The 24185-nt window shown below is 41.1% G+C and overlaps 1 protein-coding gene across 1 annotated transcript in view; it reads left to right on the top strand.

The window, feature by feature from the left end:
- The window catches only part of sptbn2 (spectrin, beta, non-erythrocytic 2), a 29079-nt gene extending 4894 nt beyond the window's left edge, over nucleotides 1–24185 (top strand). The window contains exons 2-38 of the mRNA XM_085364455.1: nucleotides 7856–8007; nucleotides 8253–8426; nucleotides 8724–8815; nucleotides 8905–8985; nucleotides 10010–10125; nucleotides 10450–10562; nucleotides 10660–10847; nucleotides 10955–11072; nucleotides 11174–11332; nucleotides 11433–11735; nucleotides 12835–12988; nucleotides 13105–13499; nucleotides 13584–13847; nucleotides 13930–14141; nucleotides 14446–14583; nucleotides 14691–14910; nucleotides 15058–15594; nucleotides 15866–16068; nucleotides 16178–16268; nucleotides 16366–16512; nucleotides 16678–16941; nucleotides 17142–17366; nucleotides 17468–17557; nucleotides 17948–18226; nucleotides 18315–18445; nucleotides 18550–18754; nucleotides 18870–19244; nucleotides 19341–19585; nucleotides 19699–19837; nucleotides 19956–20040; nucleotides 20298–20494; nucleotides 20648–20775; nucleotides 20880–20955; nucleotides 22603–22781; nucleotides 22908–23081; nucleotides 23206–23248; nucleotides 23342–24185. Of these exons, the coding sequence (XP_085220581.1) occupies nucleotides 7856–8007; nucleotides 8253–8426; nucleotides 8724–8815; nucleotides 8905–8985; nucleotides 10010–10125; nucleotides 10450–10562; nucleotides 10660–10847; nucleotides 10955–11072; nucleotides 11174–11332; nucleotides 11433–11735; nucleotides 12835–12988; nucleotides 13105–13499; nucleotides 13584–13847; nucleotides 13930–14141; nucleotides 14446–14583; nucleotides 14691–14910; nucleotides 15058–15594; nucleotides 15866–16068; nucleotides 16178–16268; nucleotides 16366–16512; nucleotides 16678–16941; nucleotides 17142–17366; nucleotides 17468–17557; nucleotides 17948–18226; nucleotides 18315–18445; nucleotides 18550–18754; nucleotides 18870–19244; nucleotides 19341–19585; nucleotides 19699–19837; nucleotides 19956–20040; nucleotides 20298–20494; nucleotides 20648–20775; nucleotides 20880–20955; nucleotides 22603–22781; nucleotides 22908–23081; nucleotides 23206–23248; nucleotides 23342–23554 (6905 nt within the window). The 3' untranslated portion in view covers nucleotides 23555–24185. The remainder of the gene's footprint in view (nucleotides 1–7855; nucleotides 8008–8252; nucleotides 8427–8723; nucleotides 8816–8904; nucleotides 8986–10009; nucleotides 10126–10449; nucleotides 10563–10659; nucleotides 10848–10954; nucleotides 11073–11173; nucleotides 11333–11432; nucleotides 11736–12834; nucleotides 12989–13104; nucleotides 13500–13583; nucleotides 13848–13929; nucleotides 14142–14445; nucleotides 14584–14690; nucleotides 14911–15057; nucleotides 15595–15865; nucleotides 16069–16177; nucleotides 16269–16365; nucleotides 16513–16677; nucleotides 16942–17141; nucleotides 17367–17467; nucleotides 17558–17947; nucleotides 18227–18314; nucleotides 18446–18549; nucleotides 18755–18869; nucleotides 19245–19340; nucleotides 19586–19698; nucleotides 19838–19955; nucleotides 20041–20297; nucleotides 20495–20647; nucleotides 20776–20879; nucleotides 20956–22602; nucleotides 22782–22907; nucleotides 23082–23205; nucleotides 23249–23341) is intronic.

Below are 24185 nucleotides of genomic sequence, written 5' to 3'. Positions count from 1 at the left end.
TCACCATTCGACACAGAATGTGAAATATCTTGCTGTTTTATGTACATAATGGATTCAGCACAAAGTTATCTATCCATCCACCCACCCACCCATCCATACATTTATTTTTCTTAACTGCTTATCCAGTTCAGGGTTGTGATCGAGCCAATAACTATCCCAGGTGTCATTTGGTTAGAGGCCGGGTATATCCTGGGCAGGTCGCCAGTCTATCACAAGGCCAAAACACAGACAACCATTCACTCTCACATTCACACCTGCAGGCAGCTTAGAATCACTAATTAACCTAACATCAGCAACTCTGCCTTTAGACTGTGGAAGGAAGCCAGAGTACCTAGAGAGAACTCACACAGGCACATGGAGAACATGTAAACTCCACATAGAAGGTGGGGCAACAGTGCTAACCACCCTGCTCTCCTGAGAAGCTGCCATGTTATACATTCATGCAGAATTACTTAAATATGCAGTATGTTATAAAGGCAGATATCAAGTATAAAACTTGACATGCATCCATAAATAAATGTATGCATATTGTAGTAATATGCATTTATACATACCCAACAATCCTGATGTAGTATAGTGTTGATTTTTCATTTACTCTACATATACAGTTTCAATTTAGTTTTATTTATAGAGCACAAACACATACTTCAAAACGCTTTATACTATAAGGTAGAGCTGGGCGATATAAGATTTTTTCATATCACGATATGTTTTTTCATTTCAGGCGATAACGATATATATCATGATATAAGCCAAATAACTATATTTGTAAGATTTAAATGTGCCGTTGCTCACAAGTAAAATGTGAAATAATCAGCAGCTTGTTTTGATTTAAATATTTATTTCCCATAATAAGTTCAACAGGGTAGATGTACTTAAGGAACATGAGACTTTTTCAGATAAATAAAGGCAAATATTGCAAACTACACAAAAGGCAGCCGCTAAAGCGTTTAAGTTTCAAAATAGAACAAAAAACACAGACTACTAAATTGTCAATTCCACTTAGAAACAAAATATTAATTCTAAAAATAAATCTTAGTTTGTTTTACAGAAGAACAGACAAAATTGACTAACTTTTGTCAATATCAAATAAACTGAGAACTAAAAGGAAATTCTCAATCTCTCCTTGTTGTATAGCTTAGCTTTTCAAACAGTTTTAACAGTTACTTTAGTCTGACAAAAGCCGCTGTGATTGGTTCAGCTCTGCGCTACTTAATTTGGATTGGCTGTTCTTTTTTTTCTTTTTTTTTAAGAGGACAAGAGCGGTGAGGTCTATCGCAATAGTTAAATTTTTCTATCGAGAAAAAGTTATTCAGATCGTTCGTTATCGTTCTATCGCCCAGCTCTACTATAAGGTAAAGAGCCTACAATAATAGAGTGAAACCCAACAATCACACGGCCCCCTATGAACAAGTACTTGGCAACAGTGTGAAGGAAAAACTCTCTTTCAACAGGAAGGAAGCTCGAGCATAACCAGGCTCAGGGAGGCTGAGCCTGGTTCACAGCTAGTTTGGGGTTGAGGGGAGAAAGACAGGACACACTGTGGAAAAGAGGTTACTAATAACTATTGATTAAATGCAGAGTGGTGTGCAAACACATAGCAAGTACAAAAAGGTGAGTTCAGAAGAAAAATGCTCAGTGCATTATGGGAAGCCCCCAGTAGCCTATGCCTATTGCAGCATAACTAAGGGAGGCTTCAGGATCCCCTGATCCAGTCCTAACTAAATATTTTATCAAAAAAGGAAAGGTTTTAAGCCGAATCTTAAAAGTGGGGAGAGTGTCTGTGTCCTGAATCCAAACTGGGAGCTGGTTCCAAAGAAAAGGGGCCTGAATTTATGAGTAAGTAAAGAAATCGCAACACAATGGCCCAGTGTGTTTGACAGTGGGTGATCCTACTTAGAAAAGGTGAAGAAAATCTGCAGTGTACATTTTTTCCTTTTATCTGAAGTGCTTACTGTGGAAAGTTATTTATGGATGGCGTCGCTCCTTGTCCAGCGTGCAGAAGTGATGCCACTGGGAGTCCAGAATGCACTGTCATCCAACGCAGTGCATGGATGCAGAATTCATAAGAAAGAAAGGATTAGAAGTTGCCCTCTGCCCCCCCTCACTAATGCTTTGTCTTCGTGATGTACAGCACAAACAGACAAGATTTGATGAGCGACGCGGGCAGAAACAGTGCTGGCATTAAGTCCTGTTCCAGTCTCTGTTGTGTATACAGTAACACACACAAACAATTCTGACCTTGACGTGGGCTCGTAAAGGAAATTAATTTTACCAGTGACATTGTCAGCAGTGGATAATAATCTCAAAGTCTTAATCAAAAAGTGATGATTACTGATTTTGTTCAGTTGATTTATTGCCTCGTATTTCAGGGTTATTTTAAATGTTTTGTACATTTTGCTGTATGAATGCTTTTTTGACAGGCCGAGATGGCAACCATCATGATGATCACATGCTGTGCTGCAGCAAACATGTTTTTGAAACGATAGTCCTGTTTTTTGCAAACTGAACACAGTGTGTGTGAGTGTGAAATTTCCAGCCAAACAATATTCTGTCTCAGTTACACTGCACACTGCGGGGTCACAGCAAGTAAAAAAAACATATTTTAATGTACACAGTCATGTGATTTTTTTTTTTCCTGTGATCATTATTTATTACACCTTGATGCAGCAGTGACCACTGAATTAAAAAAGCACATTATATGCTGGCATATTAAAAAACAAAACAAAAAAACCCCCAAAAATAAATAAAAAACCAATAACTTCCTACAAATGATATCCTAAACTTTATATGACCCCATAAACTGCCACTGCTGATAAAGACTGTTGTCTTTATGGTTTTCCTTCTGAGCCTTGGGCCACTAAGTCAGTGTTAGTGTTGTATCTGTCTCCATGTTATCACCAAACATGATCCCGGGCACTATGAGCCACACAGACAGGATTAAGTCTGGCGGCATATTGGTTCGGATTACCTGCAGATAATCATCGTTATCAACAGTGCCCAAGTTCATTTGACAGTGAAATAGAAAAGCAGCAGCAAACTAAACCCCCGAACCTTCAATTGTAAAGAGGGCACTGGCTGAGACAGGCCCTCACCTCCCTCACTCTGACATATACTTAAAGCTTACTACCAGACACGAACATGTTCAAAGTGGCTGGACATGCCCGAATGTGCCTTTGAAACATTTAGCGATGACTTTAACCACAGGTTTTGATCTGTTATTAGTAAACTATAGAGGAAAAACATGACATTTAGAATTTTAATTACTTGTTTTTCTACCTTGCACAAAGAGACTCCAAAAGAGTGAGCAAGAAATGCATGATAGGCAGGATCTTAAATCTACATTTATAATGTTCGTTTTAGTGATACCTAAATACGGGTACATTTTACTCTTATGTCAGACACATGTGCTGTGAAATCATTTAGTGGTAGGGTATCCAGTTTAATATGTTTTTGAATTAAAAATAAATAGTATAGTAGTAGATTGAATCCTCATTTGACATGGGGTATATGCTAGGATTTATATAACATCCAGAGCACTATCTGTCTATTTAGTGCTAATTACAGGTATGTAAACACAAGTAAATCAACGGTGTTATCACAATGAATAGTAGTGTGAGAGCTTTTATTTTAAACTGTGAAGTTTGCGGACTTATTTTAGTGTTTTTATTTGAAGAAGAGAGCTAAGACAATGCAAGACAAACTAGTAATTATCAGACTTGGCTTCTAAAGCCCCAGTTTTCTCACTCTTCTCTCATATTGTCTGTTGTGTAATTCTCTAACAGTGTTTGGAAACCCTGAAGGTGTTTCACATGACGTGAGACATTTGACACCATAAGTAGAGCATAGTTTGAGCTTTCTTTATCTTTTGTCACCATCATGCATCAGTGTTCACACTTTTCAAAATACATAGTGCACCACCAGACTTCCTGTTGTGGAAGCTAAGCAGGTTAGTAAAATGTAAAATTTCAATTAGATGTGAACGAACTAACATTACAGTTGACGTGTCATGCTTTGCACTTGCAAAAGCAACAGCTGCAGTAGTTTTACACTTATCTACCATATCCACCTCTGATGACAGGTTTGTGTTTGACTGCTTTGAATGAGCAAACACGTCAGAGACTGATGTCTGTGTTTGTCTGTCTGGTTTTCTTGTTCGGCAGCATTGTTATTAGGAGTGTAGCACAGGCGAGGTAGGTACTAGCATTTTATGGGGGTTTTTAGGACCCCTGCCCACCAACCCACTGCCTCCTCCTCATTGCTGGGTGCTATGTCACAACATGACCAAGCCTTAAGAGGAATGTAGCCACTTCCACAGCGCTCCTGTGCAACAGAAGTCCTTATTTTCTGGCTTATTAAACAACTTCATACTGATTAGCAATCCTTTAATAACTGAATAATCTGTCATTGTTAGACACGAGAAATATGGGGAAACAAATAAAGGAGGCTTTGTTAGAGTCTATTATTAAAAGGTGTAAGAACCAAAGCCCAAACCACAATCCACTACTAGCTCATCCCATGGCAACATCTAGAGAACTATCCTATACTAAAGCTCTTTGACTGAGTAGCTGCTTGATGACAATGCTATTCCTTGTTTGTCAGCGTATCTCTTAAGTTCCAGTAAAACTGGTAAAAACACACCTATCCTCAGGACTGTTGATAGCTGAAATGGTAGCCTGAGTTCCAGCTATTCACCATATATGCCTGTAGGCCATGGCTGTAGCCGGCCCTGTCGCCTGTTTTGAGTTAACATTTCTTTCTACAACCTGCTTTTTTGTCTTTGTTTGTATAACTCTGTTATTAAAAATTTAACAAGTTTAAAAAAAAGCAAACATTTCACGTCTTATCTAAACTGAATTAGATTCTTCATTCTATCATTCATTCAGTTTTATAGTATCATTAATTGTAAAGATGTTTGTTTGTTTGTTTTGGGGGTTTGGGGTTTTTAAAAATCTAAAACTTAAATCTCTAAATTACAAAAGTAAAGACCTTTATTACTTTGGATGGGAAGCATTTTCTTTTCTCTCCATAGGTGTAATATGAGTATTGTGTTGACTTTGTTTCGGCTCTGGCTGGGCAACTCAGGGAAAATCTGAGACTTGTCCTGAAGCTGCTCTGGTGTTGTGCTGTCTGTATGTTTTTGTTCACCGTCATGTTCGTAGGTGGTCGCAGTCTCTGGTTGCATGTATTCTTTAAGGAACCTGTGTGTCTGGGCAGAATGCATTCTCCTCGTAGTTCTGACTAGTCTAAGAATGGTACTAACCATGTAATAAACAGTGCCAGGTGTCTGCACATATTGTCAAGTATCACTATCAGAGTTGCTTTAAATGAAGTTTTGTACATTTTTTTTAACCTTTAAATGGACTCACGCGTCATATCTTTAACTTAAGAGTGAGTTCTGTTTAGCCATTCTAAGACAATGGCCTGATCAATAGAGTACTATTCCTTTACTAGTATTACTCTGACCTAGTACTACTACAGTTCTAGTGGTAGTAGGAACAATCACAGCTTTACAAACTCTTTGGCTTGGTTTTGTCATAACATTCAGTGTGTTGATTTATTTAATTTCTGCTGACTTCCTATATGTATCTTTGTATCTGTTAACTGAAATGTTTTTTGTGCATCCAGTGAACACAGTCAGATGGCAATCTGTACCAAGGTTTCTGCATTATAATTTTGAGTATTAACTCAGTGGTTTATTTATTTGGTACTCTAGTGACTCTATGCACATGTTCTCAGTAATTGCTGCCCCACCCAACAGGGTATAACATTATCAGTAAATAATACTTTATAGTTGTATGTAAATTTAACTTCCTTTCATCTTCCTGTGTGGTTTTGTGTGAAATTCTGACATGATAAGTGCTTGTTGTTATTTGGAAATGTTCGTTGAGACACTCAGTTCAGTGCTGTTTCAGTAAAACAATCTAAGTGAATGTATTCAAAACATAAATACGTTAATTAGTTAATTAAAAATGTATAAAAACTGGAGTGGCTGTTTAGCTCACTAGGTTGAGCATGCAGTCCATACGCCATAAGGCTGATGCAGAGTCTTTTCTAGGCTCTCTTGGTGATGTTTTTTTGGCAGTGTGATCAGTCCTTGAGATTTCATTTCAAGGTTGTGAAATGGCTAGAAAGACATTGTAACATGAGTCTCAGTGGGCAGAATGAGACTCGACAAGTTTGTCCTTCTGTAGTTGGCAGTCTGGCAAGTCAGATGCTCATGGGATTTATATACATCATTGATACCATGTTAATATAATATTAACAAACACCACATGGGCCTGGTTGCGAGAGGTCATGCTTAATGAAAGGTTTATTTAAATGAAAATACTTATAAATGGACAATTAATTACAGATTACTTGAAGTTTGCTGTGCGCGCAACATTACAAGAAACAAAGAGCGCTGTCTGCAGTGTGGATGAAGCACCTTCAGTCTGAAATAATTATACCACTGATTTGATGTTCCACCCATGGAGACGTGCATGAGATTTCAAAATGTTCTGCTTTTTGAGTTTACCGTTAATGCAAGTTGATTACGCAACAGCAGTCTTTGGTTACTGCAGCTTGTTCAGCTTAGATTGTTCACTGATTCCAGAGTAGCTTAGGATCCATCTAATAATCAGAAATACAAATGACTAAACCTTGAAGTGACTCAGTAATCCTTCCACTACTTTCTTTTATTGTATTTCGGTCAATTTCAGTAAATGTCGTGCAAACAATTGGTTATGAAGTCAGCTTAATATGTATTTATATGTTTTTTTTAGTCCACTAAAGTTACCATAGGGATGCTGACCTCTAATCTCACGGATCACTGTTAAGCTTATTCACTGCAGCCTCTCACTCCTGCATGAACTGACTAGGTATCGGACAGGTCTTTGAGTGGGCAGTCTCAGCTTTGCATAATGTTTCATTAGAGCAATAAAGTAGTTTGCATTGCCAGGCCTTACCTCCTGCTTGGGGAGTTTTGACAAATGAACAAGTGTTGATGTTTTCAAAATGCAAATTCAGCGTATGCAGCAACTAATACGGTCTCTTAAACAAACAGTGCTCCTGAACAGCACCACATGCAACGCCTTTGAGATTTTTTTTAACTAACTAATTAACTACTAACTTATGAACAAACTGATTGACCTCACTAGTGAGAGGGCGCAAGATTGCAATGGAGAGTTTCTTAAATTTGACTCATTAGATTTGAGTTGCACTTCTGCCCTGTTTTATGTCTAATTTTAAGTTGTTCTTGCATTAGGTGCAGTGCTGTAAGTACAGTGCTAGAATAGTGTTTTGAAAAGGCAGGGAGACCTTGTATCCTAGAAATGAGGTCACCTTGTTAGGTGGTGGAGCAGGATTAGCTTCTTACTCCCCCGGTCCATATGTCTCAGCTGCTGTTACAGCTTAATTTATTGTGATTCCTTTTTTCAGCCCTGCTCTTTCAAAGGAACAATAAAAAGTACTCACTAAATGCCATTACTTCATGCTGGTTTTGCACAGTCTTGTTTCTAAACTGACGTCTTCAGAGTAATTAGCAATGCACACATTAGCAGAGCTATCGGTAAACTGTGGTTTGTGGGGGGAGCACCTCTCACTAAGCTGTCACTAGTGATTCTAAAGACTTAATGGCATAGCTTGTCTGTGAAATGAACTGCACAGGGCAGGGGCTTAAGTCCTTATGACTTACTGTCTCCTGGCTGAGCTCAGATGTGATCAAAACTATAGACATTTGTTTTGTTTTTCTTTTTTTTACTGTAAATATGCATTTCCTACAGAGTAATGGCACTGAAGACAGTTCGTAGTAAAGTTTATGTTGTTGTAATGTGTAAAGGCTTTAACCCCCCTCTCTTTCTTTCATCCTTTGCAGATGAACGTGAAGCAGTACAGAAGAAAACCTTTACCAAATGGGTAAATTCTCACTTAGGCCGAGTGACCTGTCGCATTGGTGACTTGTACACCGACCTACGGGATGGGCGCATGCTAATCCGCCTTCTGGAAGTGCTCTCAGGAGAACAGCTGGTTAGTATCACAGAGGAACTAATGCTTTATGTCCCAATCCTGACCCATACCCTCAGGATGACCCTCACAAGTCAGGAGGAAGGAGAAATCATGTGCTTCATTTCTTGTTTTTTGTTTTTTAAAAAAATATGTGATTTACTTCTTTTGCTTCTACTTGCTTTTCTTTTTTTAAACTCCTGCCAAGCCCTGTCTTCTTCAACAATGTCAACCTATGTCAACTTGTATTTTTCTGCTGCTTCCCCTAGCCAAAACCTACTAAGGGCCGCATGCGTATCCACTGCCTTGAAAATGTTGACAAAGCCCTACAGTTTCTTAAGGAGCAAAAAGTTCATCTGGAAAATATGGGCTCACATGACATTGTGGATGGGAATCACCGTCTCACCCTGGGTCTCATCTGGACCATCATCCTTCGCTTCCAGGTAATATATAAAGTAGCTGTGATGAGCTCTACAGATTTTCCCTCTCACCTCAGTCACCATGTTGCTGAACTTGGGCTTTGGGATGTCAGGTCTCTGGATTTAGCCATGCCCAGAAAAACTGAATTATTAAAAGTTAACATAATTTTAAAAAGTAATTCTTTATGCCATTATTGTAGTTATGAACTTACTGTTGTTACTTGACTTCCTTAAATGTTATACACCCCACTACTGCAATAACATTTGAAGGTCAGTTATTATTGAAGCTCCGACCTGACTGGATGTGTACCATACTTACAGATTCAAGACATCAGTGTGGAAACTGAGGACAATAAGGAGAAGAAATCAGCTAAAGATGCGCTGCTGCTTTGGTGCCAAATGAAAACTGCTGGGTAAGAAAGGAGCAGTAAAAGAGAACCAGAAGGGTTGAATTTTTCTTTGTTGAGCTAATGATTAATGAATTCTTATCTGCCCTTTTCAGATACCCAAATGTGAATATACACAACTTCACTACCAGTTGGAGAGATGGTCTAGCGTTCAATGCCATCGTGCACAAACACAGGTCATTGACTTCTTCATGTATTTCACATCACTGATAACAGCTACAGTAAAAGCTGCCCTTTTTAAGCATTTACTTATTCAGTGTAATTGCAGTTTTTGTTTCTTACTGTAAGGTTGTTTTAGATAACTTAGTCATCCTCCAAATCAAAAGGGAGTGTTGTATTTTAATGGTTTTCATTCCCTTCGTAATGAGGAGCACCTGTCGCAGAACCATTTCCCATCTCTGGGGTGTTTTTATCCCCTTTTCTATTTAGGTCTCCACTTGCTCCTCCCATTCTTTAGTCTGCAGTATGCCTGAAAGGATGAAAATAAATAGGGAATAAGATGACCTAGATCACAGAAATTATAACCCACTTATTTTCTATTAAGAGCCATACTTGATACCCCAGTTGCACACTCTGCTGGTAACTCATGAATAGCTAACATTTAAATGGAGCTGTAAAGTAGAAGCCAAAGGTGTAGCCTAAACACATATGACTCAAACAGAGGAGAGCATATTGTTCCTTACAATGACTGCATACTGTGAGGGTGATAAGGGTGATACTTGATAGATGAAAGCCAACATGGCTTTCAGAGCAGTTAGTGAGCCGTAGGGTAGTTACGCAAACCACTGAGCTGTCTGTCGTTTACATTATCATGCAAGAAATTACATTATGCTCAGTCCTTTTTGTCCTCATTTTATTTTTTGTGAATGCATTCATGCTATAATATCCTATAGGTTTTAATAAAATATACTCACCCGAACGCCTTTCATACTTTTCTACCACCAACCAGCAACTGTAAATGAAAGCATCATTCAGGCATTAGTTTGCAGGTGTGGTTTTCATCCATGATCAGAAGCCTTTTTTCATGCAGATGACTTCATCCAGTTCTAGAGGAACATTTTATGCACCTTGGATTGAAAACATTTTCTTCTGTACTACAACAAGTTGCAATAAGTCAGCCGATATTCGTATTTGCTTGCACCTTGCACTCTTCTGTAACCCCTTCTCATTAAAGTCACAATTTTTTCCAATCCTCTGCAGACCCGACCTGATTGAGTTTGACAACCTGAAGAGGTCCAACGCTCACTACAATCTCCAAAATGCTTTCAATGTGGCTGAGAAGGAACTGGGGCTTACCAAGCTGCTGGACCCAGAAGGTGAGTGTTTAAAGCCTCAACAACAACAAAAGCGCTCTTGTAAGTCACATTGATGGCCTGATCTGTCTGCTAAGGCACTAAGCTGTTGCCTGAAACAGATTGGCGAGAGTTTGGCTATAGAGGATTACTGCAATAAATTTTAGATTAGGCAACACTGCATCACTGTAGCAAGTCAGCTATAGTGACATAACAAAAAGCATGATTAAAGATATAAACACTTTCCCACGTGTTATTCAGAGTGTTTTGATGCAAATATTATAGTATATATAATATAAATACCATGTAAATATTTATATTAACCATATTATTATTTTTTTTTTCAAGATGTCAATGTGGATCAGCCTGATGAAAAGTCTATAATTACCTATGTGGCAACTTACTATCATTACTTCTCCAAGATGAAAGCCCTGGCAGTGGAGGGCAAACGAATTGGCAAGGTTAGTTTTGTGTGTATACATTTATGTGAGTGAAAGTGAGTAGATGTACACTGACTTTATGTCCCCAGTTCAAATAATACATTTCTCTGCACTTCAGGTGCTCGACTATGCTATTGAGGCCGACCAGCTGATAGAGAAGTATGAGACCCTGGCCTCTGAGCTGCTGCAGTGGATCGAGCAGACCATAGTGACACTCAATGATCGGCAGCTAGCTAACTCTCTGAGTGCTGTACAGAACCAGCTCCAAGCTTTTAACTCCTACAGGACTGTGGAGAAACCTCCCAAGTGAGTGTCAGCTGGGTTAAGTGAATGAGTCAGTGCTTGGTCATCAATTATAATCCAAAATGGTGACGCTATGCAGTACGTTAACTATCAGTGTCTGATGTCCTCAGATTTACAGAGAAAGGAAACTTGGAGGTTCTTCTTTTTACTATCCAAAGCAAGATGAGAGCAAACAATCAGAAGGTTTACATGCCAAGAGAGGGAAAACTCATTTCTGACATAAATAAGGTATGGCTTGTTCTAGAAAAGGCAAGTACAGCCTTCCAACTCAATGTTCATTTTGTAGATTCTGGATGATACAGGCTTCCTGGCTTATATTTGCATGGCAGGCATGGGAACGACTGGAAAAGGCAGAACATGAACGTGAGCTGGCACTGAGAAATGAGTTGATTCGCCAGGAGAAACTGGAGATGCTCGCTGCTCGCTTTGACCGGAAAGCTGCTATGCGGGAGACATGGCTGAGCGAGAACCAGAGACTGGTGTCTCAGGTAAATTGAAAAAACACAAACAAAATTTGAATTCCTGATTTGAATGCAGTAAATAGATTTACAATAATGCAATCATGTGCTTCTTTTTTTCTGATATTAGGATAATTTTGGAACCGACCTGGGAGCAGTGGAAGCTGCCACTCGTAAACACGAGGCAATTGAGACAGACATTGGAGCATACTGGGAGCGTGTGGCCGCAGTGGAGGCTGTCGCCAAAGAGCTGGAGGCAGAGGGATATCATGATGTGCGGCGCATACTCGCACGAAGGGATAATGTGCTTCGACTCTGGGAATACTTGAAAGAACTTCTGGCTGCACGCAGAGAGCGTCTGAATGCCCACCGTGACCTACAGAGGCTGTTTCAGGAGATGCGTTACATCATGGACTGGATGGCAGATGAGAAGGTAAAGCTACCACAAAGAAACAGAAGCTTACATAAATTTGACTGCGCTTTGTGTTGAATTACTACTTTGATTCCTGCATTCTCTTGAGGTTTTAATTAGCAAAAATGAGTTTCCTAATCCTCAATTAACATAATTGTTTTTCACATATGTCCCTGACAGCTTTAGTGTCAGCACTTTATAGCAGTAATTAGCTTTGTGCAGGCCTAGCCTGATTGGTGTTACCTTTCTTTGCTGGCTTTACTGAGGTAGACTCCAGTGACTAGAATTACGCACCTTTCTTCTGTGTTTTCCAACTTCGTTGTACTATTGTACTAAGAATGACTGCGCAATGGCAATAAAGACTTATCTTAAATGTGCTCACATTTTGATTGGCCAAAGGAAGCGCCAGTAATGCCTGATTACCACTGACACATTTGCCAATATATCAGACCCCTTGTTTGGTTTAAATAGCTGAACAGTGTGAAGTATCATTTATGCTATGTAATTTATACTGTATAATCCAAACTGACTAAAACCTGACTTCCATGAATGGCAGTAGCAATGGGAATAGCAGTTGTGGGAACCATTTTCCTTTTACTGTCTACATATGTGCAGCTAGCTAACGTTACAGCCCAGCTGCTTAGATTCTGTCATGCTGTCACTAGCATCATCTTCTTATCTCTGATAAACAGATGCTTTCTTCTCTAGAGAGATTGTGGTTGGTAAAACGTAAAGTAATTCTAAAATGAAATTACTCACAGGTTTTGCAGATTTAAATGGATAAATCACACTGAAGGCAAGAGATAAAATTTATAGATATAATTTTGGGCTGACCTGACCCTATAAGGATATTATAAGTAACCAATAGAATGGGGTAGTATAAAATCTCAGCTACTTGGATGTGACTTGTCTATAGCTCTGAGTGATGTGTTTGTAACCCAATATGTGAGAAGTCACCAAGCACTAAAGATTTATTAGCATTTTTATATTTAAAAATGACGTTTATGTTGTGGTAAGTTGAAAAACAATCGTTATTTATTGAATATATACTTAGGTAATTGTCGATTTTCACAAGATAAAACTGGGAAATATTCTACTGGACTGTGCTTTCTGTTTTCAGGGTCGTCTGCAGTCTCAGGACAGCGGAAAACATTTGCATGATGTGTTAGACCTACTGCAAAAGCACAATCTGGTAGAGGCTGATATTTCTGCTCAGGCAGAGAGGATCAAGGCAGTGCAAGGAGCTGCAAACCGCTTCACTTCCCATGAGCAGGGTAAGTCTTAAAAAATGGTCTTGCACATTTTGTGTACAGAGTATGCATTTTAGTCTGACCCTTTGTGCACACTGTCTAAATTCTGTGTATTTCTGCCTTTTTTTTTTAATTGTAAGCCTATAAACCTTGTGAGCCTGGACTAGTTAGTGAGAAGGTTGAGCTGCTGGGTCAAGCCTATGAAGAACTTGGTCAGCTCGCTGTGAATCGCAGAGAGCGCCTAGAGGACTCACGGCGTCTGTGGCAGTTCCTGTGGGATCTCGGAGAGGAGGCAGCCTGGATCCGAGAGCAGGAACAGATCCTGGCTAGTGGAGACTGTGGCCGTGACCTTACTTCTGCCCTTCACCTACTCAGTAAACATGAGGCTTTCAGGGATGAGATGGCAGCCCGCTATGGCCCCCTGAGTAACAGTATTGCTGCTGGAGAAGATCTGGTTAAAGAAGGGCACTTTGGAGCTTCGGAAGTAACTGAGAGGATTCAAGACATCTGTGCACAGTGGGCCCATCTGGAGGAGGTAAATGTTCATCATCAATTCTAAGGTGCTTTCTTCAAATATTGCATTTTTACCCATAATATTCTTATTTTTGATGCTTCTCAGACAACTAAGCAAAGAGAGCAGAGCCTTAAGGAAGCCGTGGCCCTGCATCAGTTTCAGACGGATGCCAATGACATGGAGGCATGGATCATGGAGACACTTAGACAGGTATCCAGTCAGGAGGTGGGCCACGATGAGTTCTCTACCCAAACTCTAGCTCGCAAGCAGAGGGAGATAGAAGAGGAGATCCAGAGTCACCACCCCCTAATTGACTCTCTGCACGAGCAGGTCCAAGCACTGCCACAGGCCTATGTACATTACCCTGAAGTACGTGTGCTTTCTTTTTCATACTTCTTCAATGATTGCATGCTGTTTGTAGTACTAAATTACTGCCTATTGCTGACTGTAGGTGGATGGTCGTCTGCCTGCTATTGAACAACGTTATGAAGAACTGGAGACCCTGTCAGCAGCTCGACGCCAGGCTCTGGAAGGTGCCCTGGCCCTCTACCGCATGTTCAGTGAAGCTGGTGCCTGTCAGCTCTGGGTGGAGGAAAAGGAACAGTGGTTACATGGCATGGAGATCCCTACAAAGCTGGAGGACTTGGAGGTCGTACAGCAAAGGTGAGTCTGTGGGTGAGGGAAGGTTCGAATGCCAAAGATGATGACAGATTAATTATTTTTCTTCAAAATCTTTTCATGTTTGAAAGACTAAGACGGACACTTGTAGTTGTGAAATGACATTACATGTAATCGCGGAAATTAATGTTGATGACATAAAGCAAAGATGAAAATTGTACATTATATTGATCTAAGCTCTAATCTTAAAAATAAACAGTCAGTGTTTTTAAATCTACTATAATGTCTAGAAATGTCTATGATAGATAGAATGAGTGAATTAATCATGGTGTTTCATTTATGGATATAGATTTGAGACACTGGAACCTGAGATGAACAACCTAGGAACCCGTGTCACTGATGTGAACCAGGTGGCAGAGCAGCTGCTGAGCTCAGACAACTGTAACAAAGACCAAATCCACCAGACAGCAGACCAACTAAACAACAGGTCAGAGCTACATTTATGAATTATTGTAACCCTATTTCTGCTGAGGAATGTGTATTATTTAAAAGGCGTGCAGGTAGCATTTTAAGCCTGGTCTGTGTTGTTTCTAGATGGAAGGAGTTTCAGCAACTGGCTGGACAAAAGAAACAAGATCTTGAGTCGGCTCTCAACATCCAGAACTACCAACTCGAGTGTAATGAGATCCAGACTTGGATGAAGGAAAAGACCAAAGTTATTGAATCTACTCAGGGTCTTGGCAATGACTTGGCGGGAGTGATGGCACTACAACGCAAACTCACTGGCATGGAGAGGGACCTTGAGGCTATCCAGGTATGGGAGGTGTAAATGTAATGGGTGGAGGGTGGGACCAGAACACCAGTGAAACAAGGCAAAATGAATATAGTATTATTTAGGGTTTTGTGATGAGGTATTTTAGTATAATATATGCAATTTAAATATTTTTCTTTATCTTTTCAGGGGAAATTAGATGACTTGAGAAATGAGGCAGAAAAGTTGGCCAAGGAACATCCAGATCAAGCAGGAGAGATCCAAGGACGCTTGGGAGAGATTCAAGAGGTGTGGGAGGAACTGAACGCCACCATGAAGCGACGGGAAGAGTCACTGGGGGAAGCTAGCAAGCTACAGGGTTTCCTTAGGGATTTGGATGACTTCCAGTCCTGGCTGTCCCGCACCCAGACAGCCGTGGCTTCAGAGGATATTCCCACTTCTTTGCCTGAGGCTGAGAGTTTGCTAGCCCAGCATGAGAGCATCAAGAACGAGGTGGATAACTATAAGGAGGACTATGAAAAGATGCGTGCGGTTGGTGAGGAGGTCACCCAAGGTCAGACAGATGCCCAGCACATGTTTTTGGCCCAGAGGCTCCAGGCATTGGACACTGGCTGGCATGAGTTGCGGCGCATGTGGGAGAATCGGCACAGCCTGTTGGCCCAAGCCTTCGACTTCCAGACTTTCCTGAGAGATGCAAAGCAGGCAGAGGCATTCCTTAACAGCCAGGTTAGGAAAATACTCTTCGACAAAGAAATAACAATTTTTTTTTATTGGTGCAAAGCAAATAACTGCACGTTTCAGAGAAAATGGATCTGATATTCTATGAAAAATTCTTCTTTACCAGTTCCCACATTTTTAAATGTCTTACTCTGTTGTATAAATAAACAGGAAAAAAGGCCTAAAAAAAAAAGTAAAAATCACTGGAATTCGATAATTACCTATGAAAACTGCATGTGAGACGATGTTTAACATTCCTTTTGTGTCCATCTCTGCGTAGGAGTACGTGCTGTCCCACACAGAGATGCCCACCAGTCTTCAGGCAGCAGAGGAGGCCATTAAGAAGCATGAGGATTTCCTCACCACCACAGAGGCCAGTGAAGAGAAAATAACTGGTGTGGTGGAAGCTGGAAGACGCCTCATTAATGACTCTAATGCAAACTCTGATAAGATCCAGGAAAAGGTTGATTCAATCCAGGAAAGGTTAGAGTAAAAGAAGGAAGAAAAACTGATATTTATATAACTTTTTATTATTTACATTTTTAATTAGATGTTTGAAGGCTAAACATTTTTTCCCGTTTATTTTCTCCAGACATCTTAAGAATAAAGAGGCTGCAAATGAACTGCTGACCAAGCTTAAGGATAACCGGGAACTTCAGCACTTCCTCCAAGATGGACAAGAGGTAAGAATATGGCTTAGTTGAGTACTAATGCAAACTATTGCATCTTGATATTTACATTGAAACTGAAACTTCCATTATGCTGTTGTCTTTTTCATAGCTCACCTTGTGGATAAATGAGAAGATGCTGACGGCTCAGGACATGTCTTATGATGAGGCCAGAAATCTTCACAGCAAGTGGCAGAAACACCAGGCATTCATGGCAGAGCTGGCCTCCAACAAAGACTGGCTCGACAAAATTGATAAGGTGTGGCCAGTTAAATCAGTAAATGTATAATCATAACATCCATGTCATTATAATTTAATTTCTTTATTTAGCTTCCCTTTTGAAAAACTGGAAAATGGCACTGACTTTGACCAAATGGGACATTTAATAACGTTCAAGCTTGTTTTTGTGTCTCATCTCTAACAGGAGGGTCAAGCACTGGTTGCTGAGAAGCCTGAGCTGAAACCTGTTGTCCAGCAGACCCTGGAGGACCTGCAGCGTCAGTGGGAGGAGCTGGAGAGCACAACTCGTACGAAGGCTCAGTGCTTATTTGATGCTAACAGAGCAGAGCTCTTCACACAGAGCTGCTCCGCTCTAGATGTTTGGCTGAAAAACCTTGAAGGTCAGCTGCAAAGTGATGACTATGGAAAAGATCTGACCAGTGTGAACATCCTCCTCAAGAAGCACCAGGTACACTACATAGTACAGAAAAAGCACTTTTAAAATTAGTCTTGCAAATACATTTTTAAAATGGGCGAAAAAAGTCTCACTTTTTAAACATGTTCAATATTACATATAATCAAATGAATGTGGTGCAAGTAGCCATGTTTGCTTAGTGGAGCTAAATGTTATGCATTTGTTTCTTTAATGTTTGTGCTCTCTCTATGTAGATGCTGGAGCATCAAATGGAGGTCAGAGAGAAGGAGGTGCAGGCCCTGAAGTCTCAGGCTCTGGCTCTGTCCCAGGAAGATGCCGGACTGGCTGAGATAGATGGTCAGCAACGGCGTGTCACCGACAGCTTCGCCAACCTCCAAGACCCACTCAACCTCAGGAGACAGCAGCTGCTCGCCTCCAAAGAAGCACATCAATTCAACAGAGACCTGGAGGATGAAATTGTGAGTGGGATAACCTTAGTGATTCCATCAATAAAATAAACAGTTTCTGACAAAATATATCCTGACATTAAGATAATTAATAATCAATCTTTGCCTCTCAGCTGTGGGTGACAGAAAGGATGCCCCTAGCAACCTCCACAGACCATGGAAAAGACCTGCCCACTGTACAGCTGCTAATCAAGAAGAACCAGGTAAAGTTGCAGCTTTTTCAATATATTTTGAAAAAGTTACAAATTTTCAGTATTATTTTTAGGTGTTGCATTGTAAGTAGCTTAAAGGGCAAAGGTTTGGTATTGATTACTCATAAAATGTGGTCTCATTTTCATATAAGTCACAGTCACAGTCGAGAACAGCCTGAATAAATTTACAGTACAAAAATAATGTATTTTTATGTCTTTATTGAACATTGACCACAGTCATAGAGATAAGACGTAATTTTATGGGTAATCAGGTTCCAAACTTTGACATGCAAGAATCTAAATACTTTAAACAGACACTTGGACTGAGTTTAGAGAGATTTTGAGGAGTAGGGAATGTTAGCCAACTAAGAAAGTTGAATATTGTCTCTGGTTGTGAATCAGACTTTGCAGAAGGAGATTCAAGGCCATCAGCCTCGCATTGATGACATCCACAGACGAGGCAAGACTCAGACCCAGGTAGATGGTGAACGCCAGTCTGTTCTGGAGGATCGCCTAGTTGAACTGCAGAGCCTTTGGGACCAGTTGATCGCCGAGACAGACAAGCGTCATGCCCGTCTAATAGAGGCTAATCGTGCCCAGCAGTTCTATGCCGATGCTGCGGAGGCAGAGGCCTGGATGGGAGAGCAAGAGTTGCACATGATGTCAGAAGAAAAAGCCAAGGTAAGCTCGTGTAAAGTGAGATTTAATTGCTTTTTTTTCCTACATCTTGTGCTTGAAGAAAGTTGATAATTTTCTCTTTTTCTCTCAGGATGAGCAAAATGCTCTAGTGATGGTCAAGAAGCACCAGATCCTTGAGCAGGCACTTGAAGACTACGCCCAAACCATCCACCAACTGGCCAACAGCAGTCGTCTCATGGTCAACAATGAACACCCAGAGAGGTGAGAGCACAAGACGTTGTGAACATTTTCAGATGCCACACTTCACCTTCTATAAATAGAACAGGACACCCATAACCTCATCTCTCTCATTTTCAATTAAACAGCGAAAGAATCACCTTACGACAAGCCCAAGTTGACAAGCTGTACGCAGGTCTGAAGGACCTTGCTGAGGAGCGTCGGGGACGGCTTCAGGAGAGGCTGAGGCTGACCCAGCTGAAGCGGGAGGTGGATGACCTGGAACAGTGGATTGCAGAGAGAGAGGTGGTTGCTGGCTCCCATGAACTAGGACAGGACTATGAACATGTCACAGTGAGTTTTTTTCCTCTCAGTAGCATACTTTGGAGACATGAAAGCTCAAAGAGATTTAGCTGAATTAATTATGTTGCTCCCTTTTGCCCTGTTTTTTTTCTTTTTCTTTGTACAGATGCTGAGGGACAAGTTCCGGGAGTTTGCTCGTGACACCAGCACTATCGGCCAAGAGCGTGTGGATGGTGTAAATGCGCTGGCAGATGATCTGATTGAGTCGGGTCATCCTGAGAACGCCAGTGTTGCTGAATGGAAAGACGGTTTAAACGAGGCCTGGGCTGACCTGCTGGAGCTGATTGACACACGCACGCAAATGTTGGCAGCCTCTTATGAGCTGCACCGCTTCCATCAAGATGCCATGGAGGTGCTTGGACGTGTTAAGGAGAAGAGGGAAGCACTGCCTTCTGAACTTGGCCGTGACCTCAACACTGTCCAGCATCTGCACAGACAGCACACCGCTTTTGAACATGACATCCAGGCCCTCAGCGGACAGGTCAGTTATCACTTGCTAAAAGTGATCTCATTTTAGATGGCGAAACTAATATGTGAATACGAGACCAAATATCCCTCTGCTCCTTTGAACTCCTAGGTCAATCAAGTGCAGGATGATGCTGCACGCCTGCAGAAGGCCTACGCTGGTGAGAAAGCGGATGACATTCACAGAAGCGAACATGCTGTGACTTCTGCCTGGGAGGGCCTGCTCGAGGCTGGCGAGGCTCGCAGGCTCCTCCTGCTGGACACCGTGGAGAAATTCCGCTTCTTCAACATGGTGCGAGACCTCATGCTCTGGATGGATGGTGTGAACCTGCAGATTGACGCACATGATAGCCCAAGGTAAATGTCATTTTTTGCTTAAATTTCCACTTACTATAAAATAACTTCAACAATAACTTGTTTATTCATATATAACCTGCCTCTCCTATCTCCTGTGGGGTTTTTTTTTATAGGGATGTATCTTCTGCAGGGTTAGTAATTGCCAATCATCAAGACATCAGATCAGAGATTGACGCTAGGACAGACAGCTTCACTGCTTGTGTTGAGATGGGAAATACTTTGATCAACAAAAACCACTATGCATCTGATGAGGTATTTTGCAGTGGGTCACATTTACGGTTGTCTTGAGAGAGAACAGTGCATGTTTACAAAAAACAAAAAACCATGTTGACTCAAGAACTGATATCTGAACCTGTTCACCTATTTACAGATCCGAGAAAAACTGACTCAACTCCAGGAAAAAAGAGATAAGATCAACAAAAAATGGCAAGACAAGATGGACCATTTACAAATTGGTATGCATGCTTCACATTTTTGGACTGCACACGGGTGCATTTAGGCCAACAGAGCCGTGGCAAAAGTGCATGGTGTTGTAGGCAAGTTGCTACACGCAAGAGATGGTAGATAACATGCAAACCGGTACCTCCGGTTTAAAGGTCTCTTTATGCAACTGCAGCATTGTACATTGAATTATAATTCTTTTTTTCTCATCCTCTCTGTGTTTTCTTTGTTTTTCTCTCTATATTGTGGCCTTTGGTCATCTTCATATCAGTGCTGGAGGTGTTGCAGTTCGGACGTGATGCTTATGTGGCAGAGTCGTGGTTGGCTGGGCAAGAACCTCTGGTGCGCGCAGCAGAGTTGGGCTCAAATGTGGATGAAGTAGAGAGCCTAATTAAGCGCCATGAAGCCTTTGAGAAACTCGCCACGGCTTGGGAAGAGCGCTTCGTGCAGCTGGAGAAGCTCACTACAGTAAGTAGAGAGATTTGGCTTGTTCTGGAGTACACTGGTAAATGCAGGATGTGTAGGATATAGTACATTCTGCATCATCTATAATTTAGACAATAGAAACCCGACTCCCTTGGTATTACACTAAAAAATGGCTAATTGTTTTCCACTGTTTAGCTTGAAGAGCAAGAAAATCAGAGGAGGCGGGAGGAAGAGGAGAGAGCGAGGCGACCTCCTACTCCTCCACCAGTAGAAGAAGTGCCACAGTCTGAGACAGAAACTCAACCACATGATTCTGCAGCCAGGTATGCCAAAGAGAAGACTGGGTAGAGCACAAGAGTGTTCGTGTAAAGCAAAAACACACTACGAGAGAAAAATTAACATGCTTTCTTTTCCCTCTGTAACACAGAACCAGTCTGGACCAGACCACTCTCAATCAGTCCGTGTCAGTGAACGGAGTACACAGCGACAATGACACATCACAAGTAAGATACGCTTTGTGTGTATGCTTCAAGTGCTTCATTGATTTTTACAGAGTTTCCAGCATAATTTAACATGTAGTCCACCGTGTTGTCTTCCTTCATCTCACACATTATTAGATAGGTCATTAAAATTCATATCCATCAGACAGTTTGATCTAACTTATGAAGTGTAATGCCAAGCTGTATATTAGCAAGCAGTTGTGTTTTGCTTGACAGATATGTTTATTATATGTAGCCACTCGTTGGGTTAGGTTCTGGAAAGAAAACTGTGTTACACTTTAAATTCATACATGTTATATGAGTGATTCTCTTCAGTGGCAGATGAAAACAAGTACCCGGTGACTTCATGTGTCAGAGGTGATGGATTGGCTGCTTGTGGGCAGCACTGTTGCAAACCTCTGCAACTGATGCTACAGAGAAAATCACTAAATGAACGAGAACTATTTCTGTGTTTCTGCAGTTCTAGAAGTGCAAGCCATATCCTGACATTCATCTTTTTGCCCCAGACTTCTTAACAATTTCTTATTGCGTTTTTGCCAGCAGTCATTATCGCTATCGTTGTCAGTGGGAAAGAAATCAGAGCCTAAACGTGTGTGTAAGCCAAAGCAGCAGGAGCGTGTGAGTACCAAGTCACGGTCAGCTTTGTAGCTACCCCTCGTCCCCTTCACAGCCTCCGCTCAGCTCCTGGTCAACTGCAGTGCCTTTTTCCTTCTACTGAGAAGCTATTGCTCTCTGTCACAGATGCAACCATCGCTTTATTTATTCATGAGCTACAGCTATCATTAACGAGCCCCATCGCTGTTTAAAGGCATGATGCAGATTCATGAACACACTATTTTCATGGATCAAATATGCAGTTATATATTTATATGTGCTCATATTGACCAGGACAGGAGTGACTGTAAATGTGGAGCCCAAAGTAAATGTGGTGATAAATGTAGCTGTTCAAAGCTAATTTATATGTAGTTTGTTTTAGTCTTTATCCATGTGTGTGAGTCGCCTTTGAGTGTCAGTCTTTTGATGGAGTCACGTGAGAATCCTTTGTAGAAAAGTACGTGACACAAAAGGTGCCCTGAGTTTCCGTTTTGTACTATAGTCGCAGTACTAGAAGCAAAATCCTGTTGTCTGTGGATGTTTTTTAAGGTTTATAAGATCAATTAAAGCCACAACACTTAAGCTGCAGTATCTCTAAGATCTCAACATCTCCAGTCTTAGAGGTGAACTGTAATTGAGCAATAGTGTAGGACTATTTATTTATATTTTTTATTTGACTGAAGAAGCTGAGATTAGCATCAGAATAATATTTAAATGTATTCACAAGTTGGATTTCGGGTCTCTTTGGAGCAGTTTAAATTAATTTAAAATCTAGTTTAGTGTAGCATGCCTGTTTCCTGTATGTTTGGTTATTTTAATTGTGTGTTTTACCAGTAAGAGTCTGTGCAATGTCAGAATGCTGTGTGATTATGTAGACCTCCTGAACCCTCGCTATGCTGTTATCTCAGGTAATCATACAGTGCTGTCAAAGCAGACGTCATCATAGCTTTTTCGTGTATGGCTGTGAATGGCTGCTTTGCTAATCACCACTTCCATCCAGCTGTGTTTTTTTTTCTGCCCCCCTCACCACCATTCATGTCCTGGTTTTAACCACAGGGCTCAGAGTCTGAGTCAGTGAACGGACCGGGCAGAGACAGCGGACTGGCATCGTCTCGCGTCGATCCGTCTGCCACTTTACCGAGCAGAGGCGCGGCAGACTCGGAGCCAGAGACCATGGAGGGGATGCTCTGTCGAAAACAGGAGATGGAGTCTCACATCAAAAAGGCAGCTACCAGGTGAGCGTTGCTATAAGAAGATTTGTTCACGTGCAAAGAGAAAGAAATGCTGACGTGGCTTTAGTTAGCGATATCAATCTGTATGTAGAACAGTTTAACTTTTATCCTGTTCATTTGTTCCCGCAGGTCCTGGCAGAATGTGTATTGTGTCCTACGAAAAGGAAGTCTTGGTTTCTATAAAGACGGCAAGAGTGCTAGCAACGGCATTCCATACCACGGAGAAGTTCCCATCAGCTTGGGAGAGGCTGTGTGTGAAATAGCCCATGACTATAAGAAAAGGAAACACGTATTCAAGCTCAGGTGAGAAGACGGACAGCATGAAGTGTCTGAAAGTTAAAGGCCACGGTGAAATAGTAAGATTGGTGTAATAGACGTTAAATTTACCCCTGACTAAGTGTTGACCCTTTCAACCCTGTGACTGCAGGTTAGGGGATGGGAAAGAGTACCTGTTCCAAGCAAAGGATGAGGTGAGATGTACATAACAGGTTTATATTGCTCAAATCATTAAAACACATTTAGGGGAATATAAAACATAACCAGCCTCTTTTGTGTGTTGAAAGGCGGAGATGAGCTCCTGGATCCAGTCCATCCTTAGCTCCATTCCAAAAGGATCAGGAGACTCGCCTGGAGCTCCACGGCCCCTCAGCCGTGCCATGACGATGCCGCCCATCTCGCCCAGCTCGGGTGAAGCTGGAGGCGTTACCATGCGCAACAAGGATGGGAAAGAGAAGGATCGCGAGAAGAGGTTCAGCTTCTTCGGCAAGAAGAAATAAAACATTTGTAAAATCATGGATGGGAACTAAATTTGTCAAAATTTCAAAAAACTGAGGCAGATATAAAGGAAAGTACAAACAGGTCATACAAACACACTGCTCTCTGTGCAAGCCCCGAGGAATCTGTTAACAGCTGCGTCATGTAGCTGAGAAAAGTTTTTTTTTTCTCTTTTATTCTCTCCCTCTTTGCTGGTTTTATGTGTCACTTATTTTATTACTCATCCAGTCCACATCTCACTTTAACTGCACCCAACAATCAGAGCCCTCACCCTGTTTTGACCAACAGAGGTCATTAGTGTGAGTCAGAACCGGGGGTGGATGTCATTAGCAGAGAGACAGTTCCAGTCTAGTGAACCGGATCCTCCTCTGTAGGAATATTTGCTCTTCAGTGAGTCTTGATTAGCTAACCTTGTTGTGATACTGTTTCTCTAAAAAACAAAAAAACAAAAAAAAAGATGATGGTTTTCCACTCTGCTGCATTTTGATTCATTTGCCCAGTTTTAACTGCTCTCTATTAGAAAGGATCACATTACATCTCTTCTTCTGTTCTTGGTATTGATGTTATTAATCTCAATATTATTGATATCATTATTACTATTTATCTTTTTCAGTTGCTGGCTTGACAAAGACT

Source organism: Diplotaxodon limnothrissa, linkage group LG10 (assembly GCF_057381915.1).
Source record: "Diplotaxodon limnothrissa isolate DT_005_m linkage group LG10, D_limnothrissa_male_GT1.1, whole genome shotgun sequence".
Taxonomy (NCBI): domain Eukaryota; kingdom Metazoa; phylum Chordata; class Actinopteri; order Cichliformes; family Cichlidae; genus Diplotaxodon; species Diplotaxodon limnothrissa.
The sequence above is the reverse complement of the archived record's forward strand: the minus strand, read 5'-3'. Positions and strand labels throughout refer to the sequence as shown.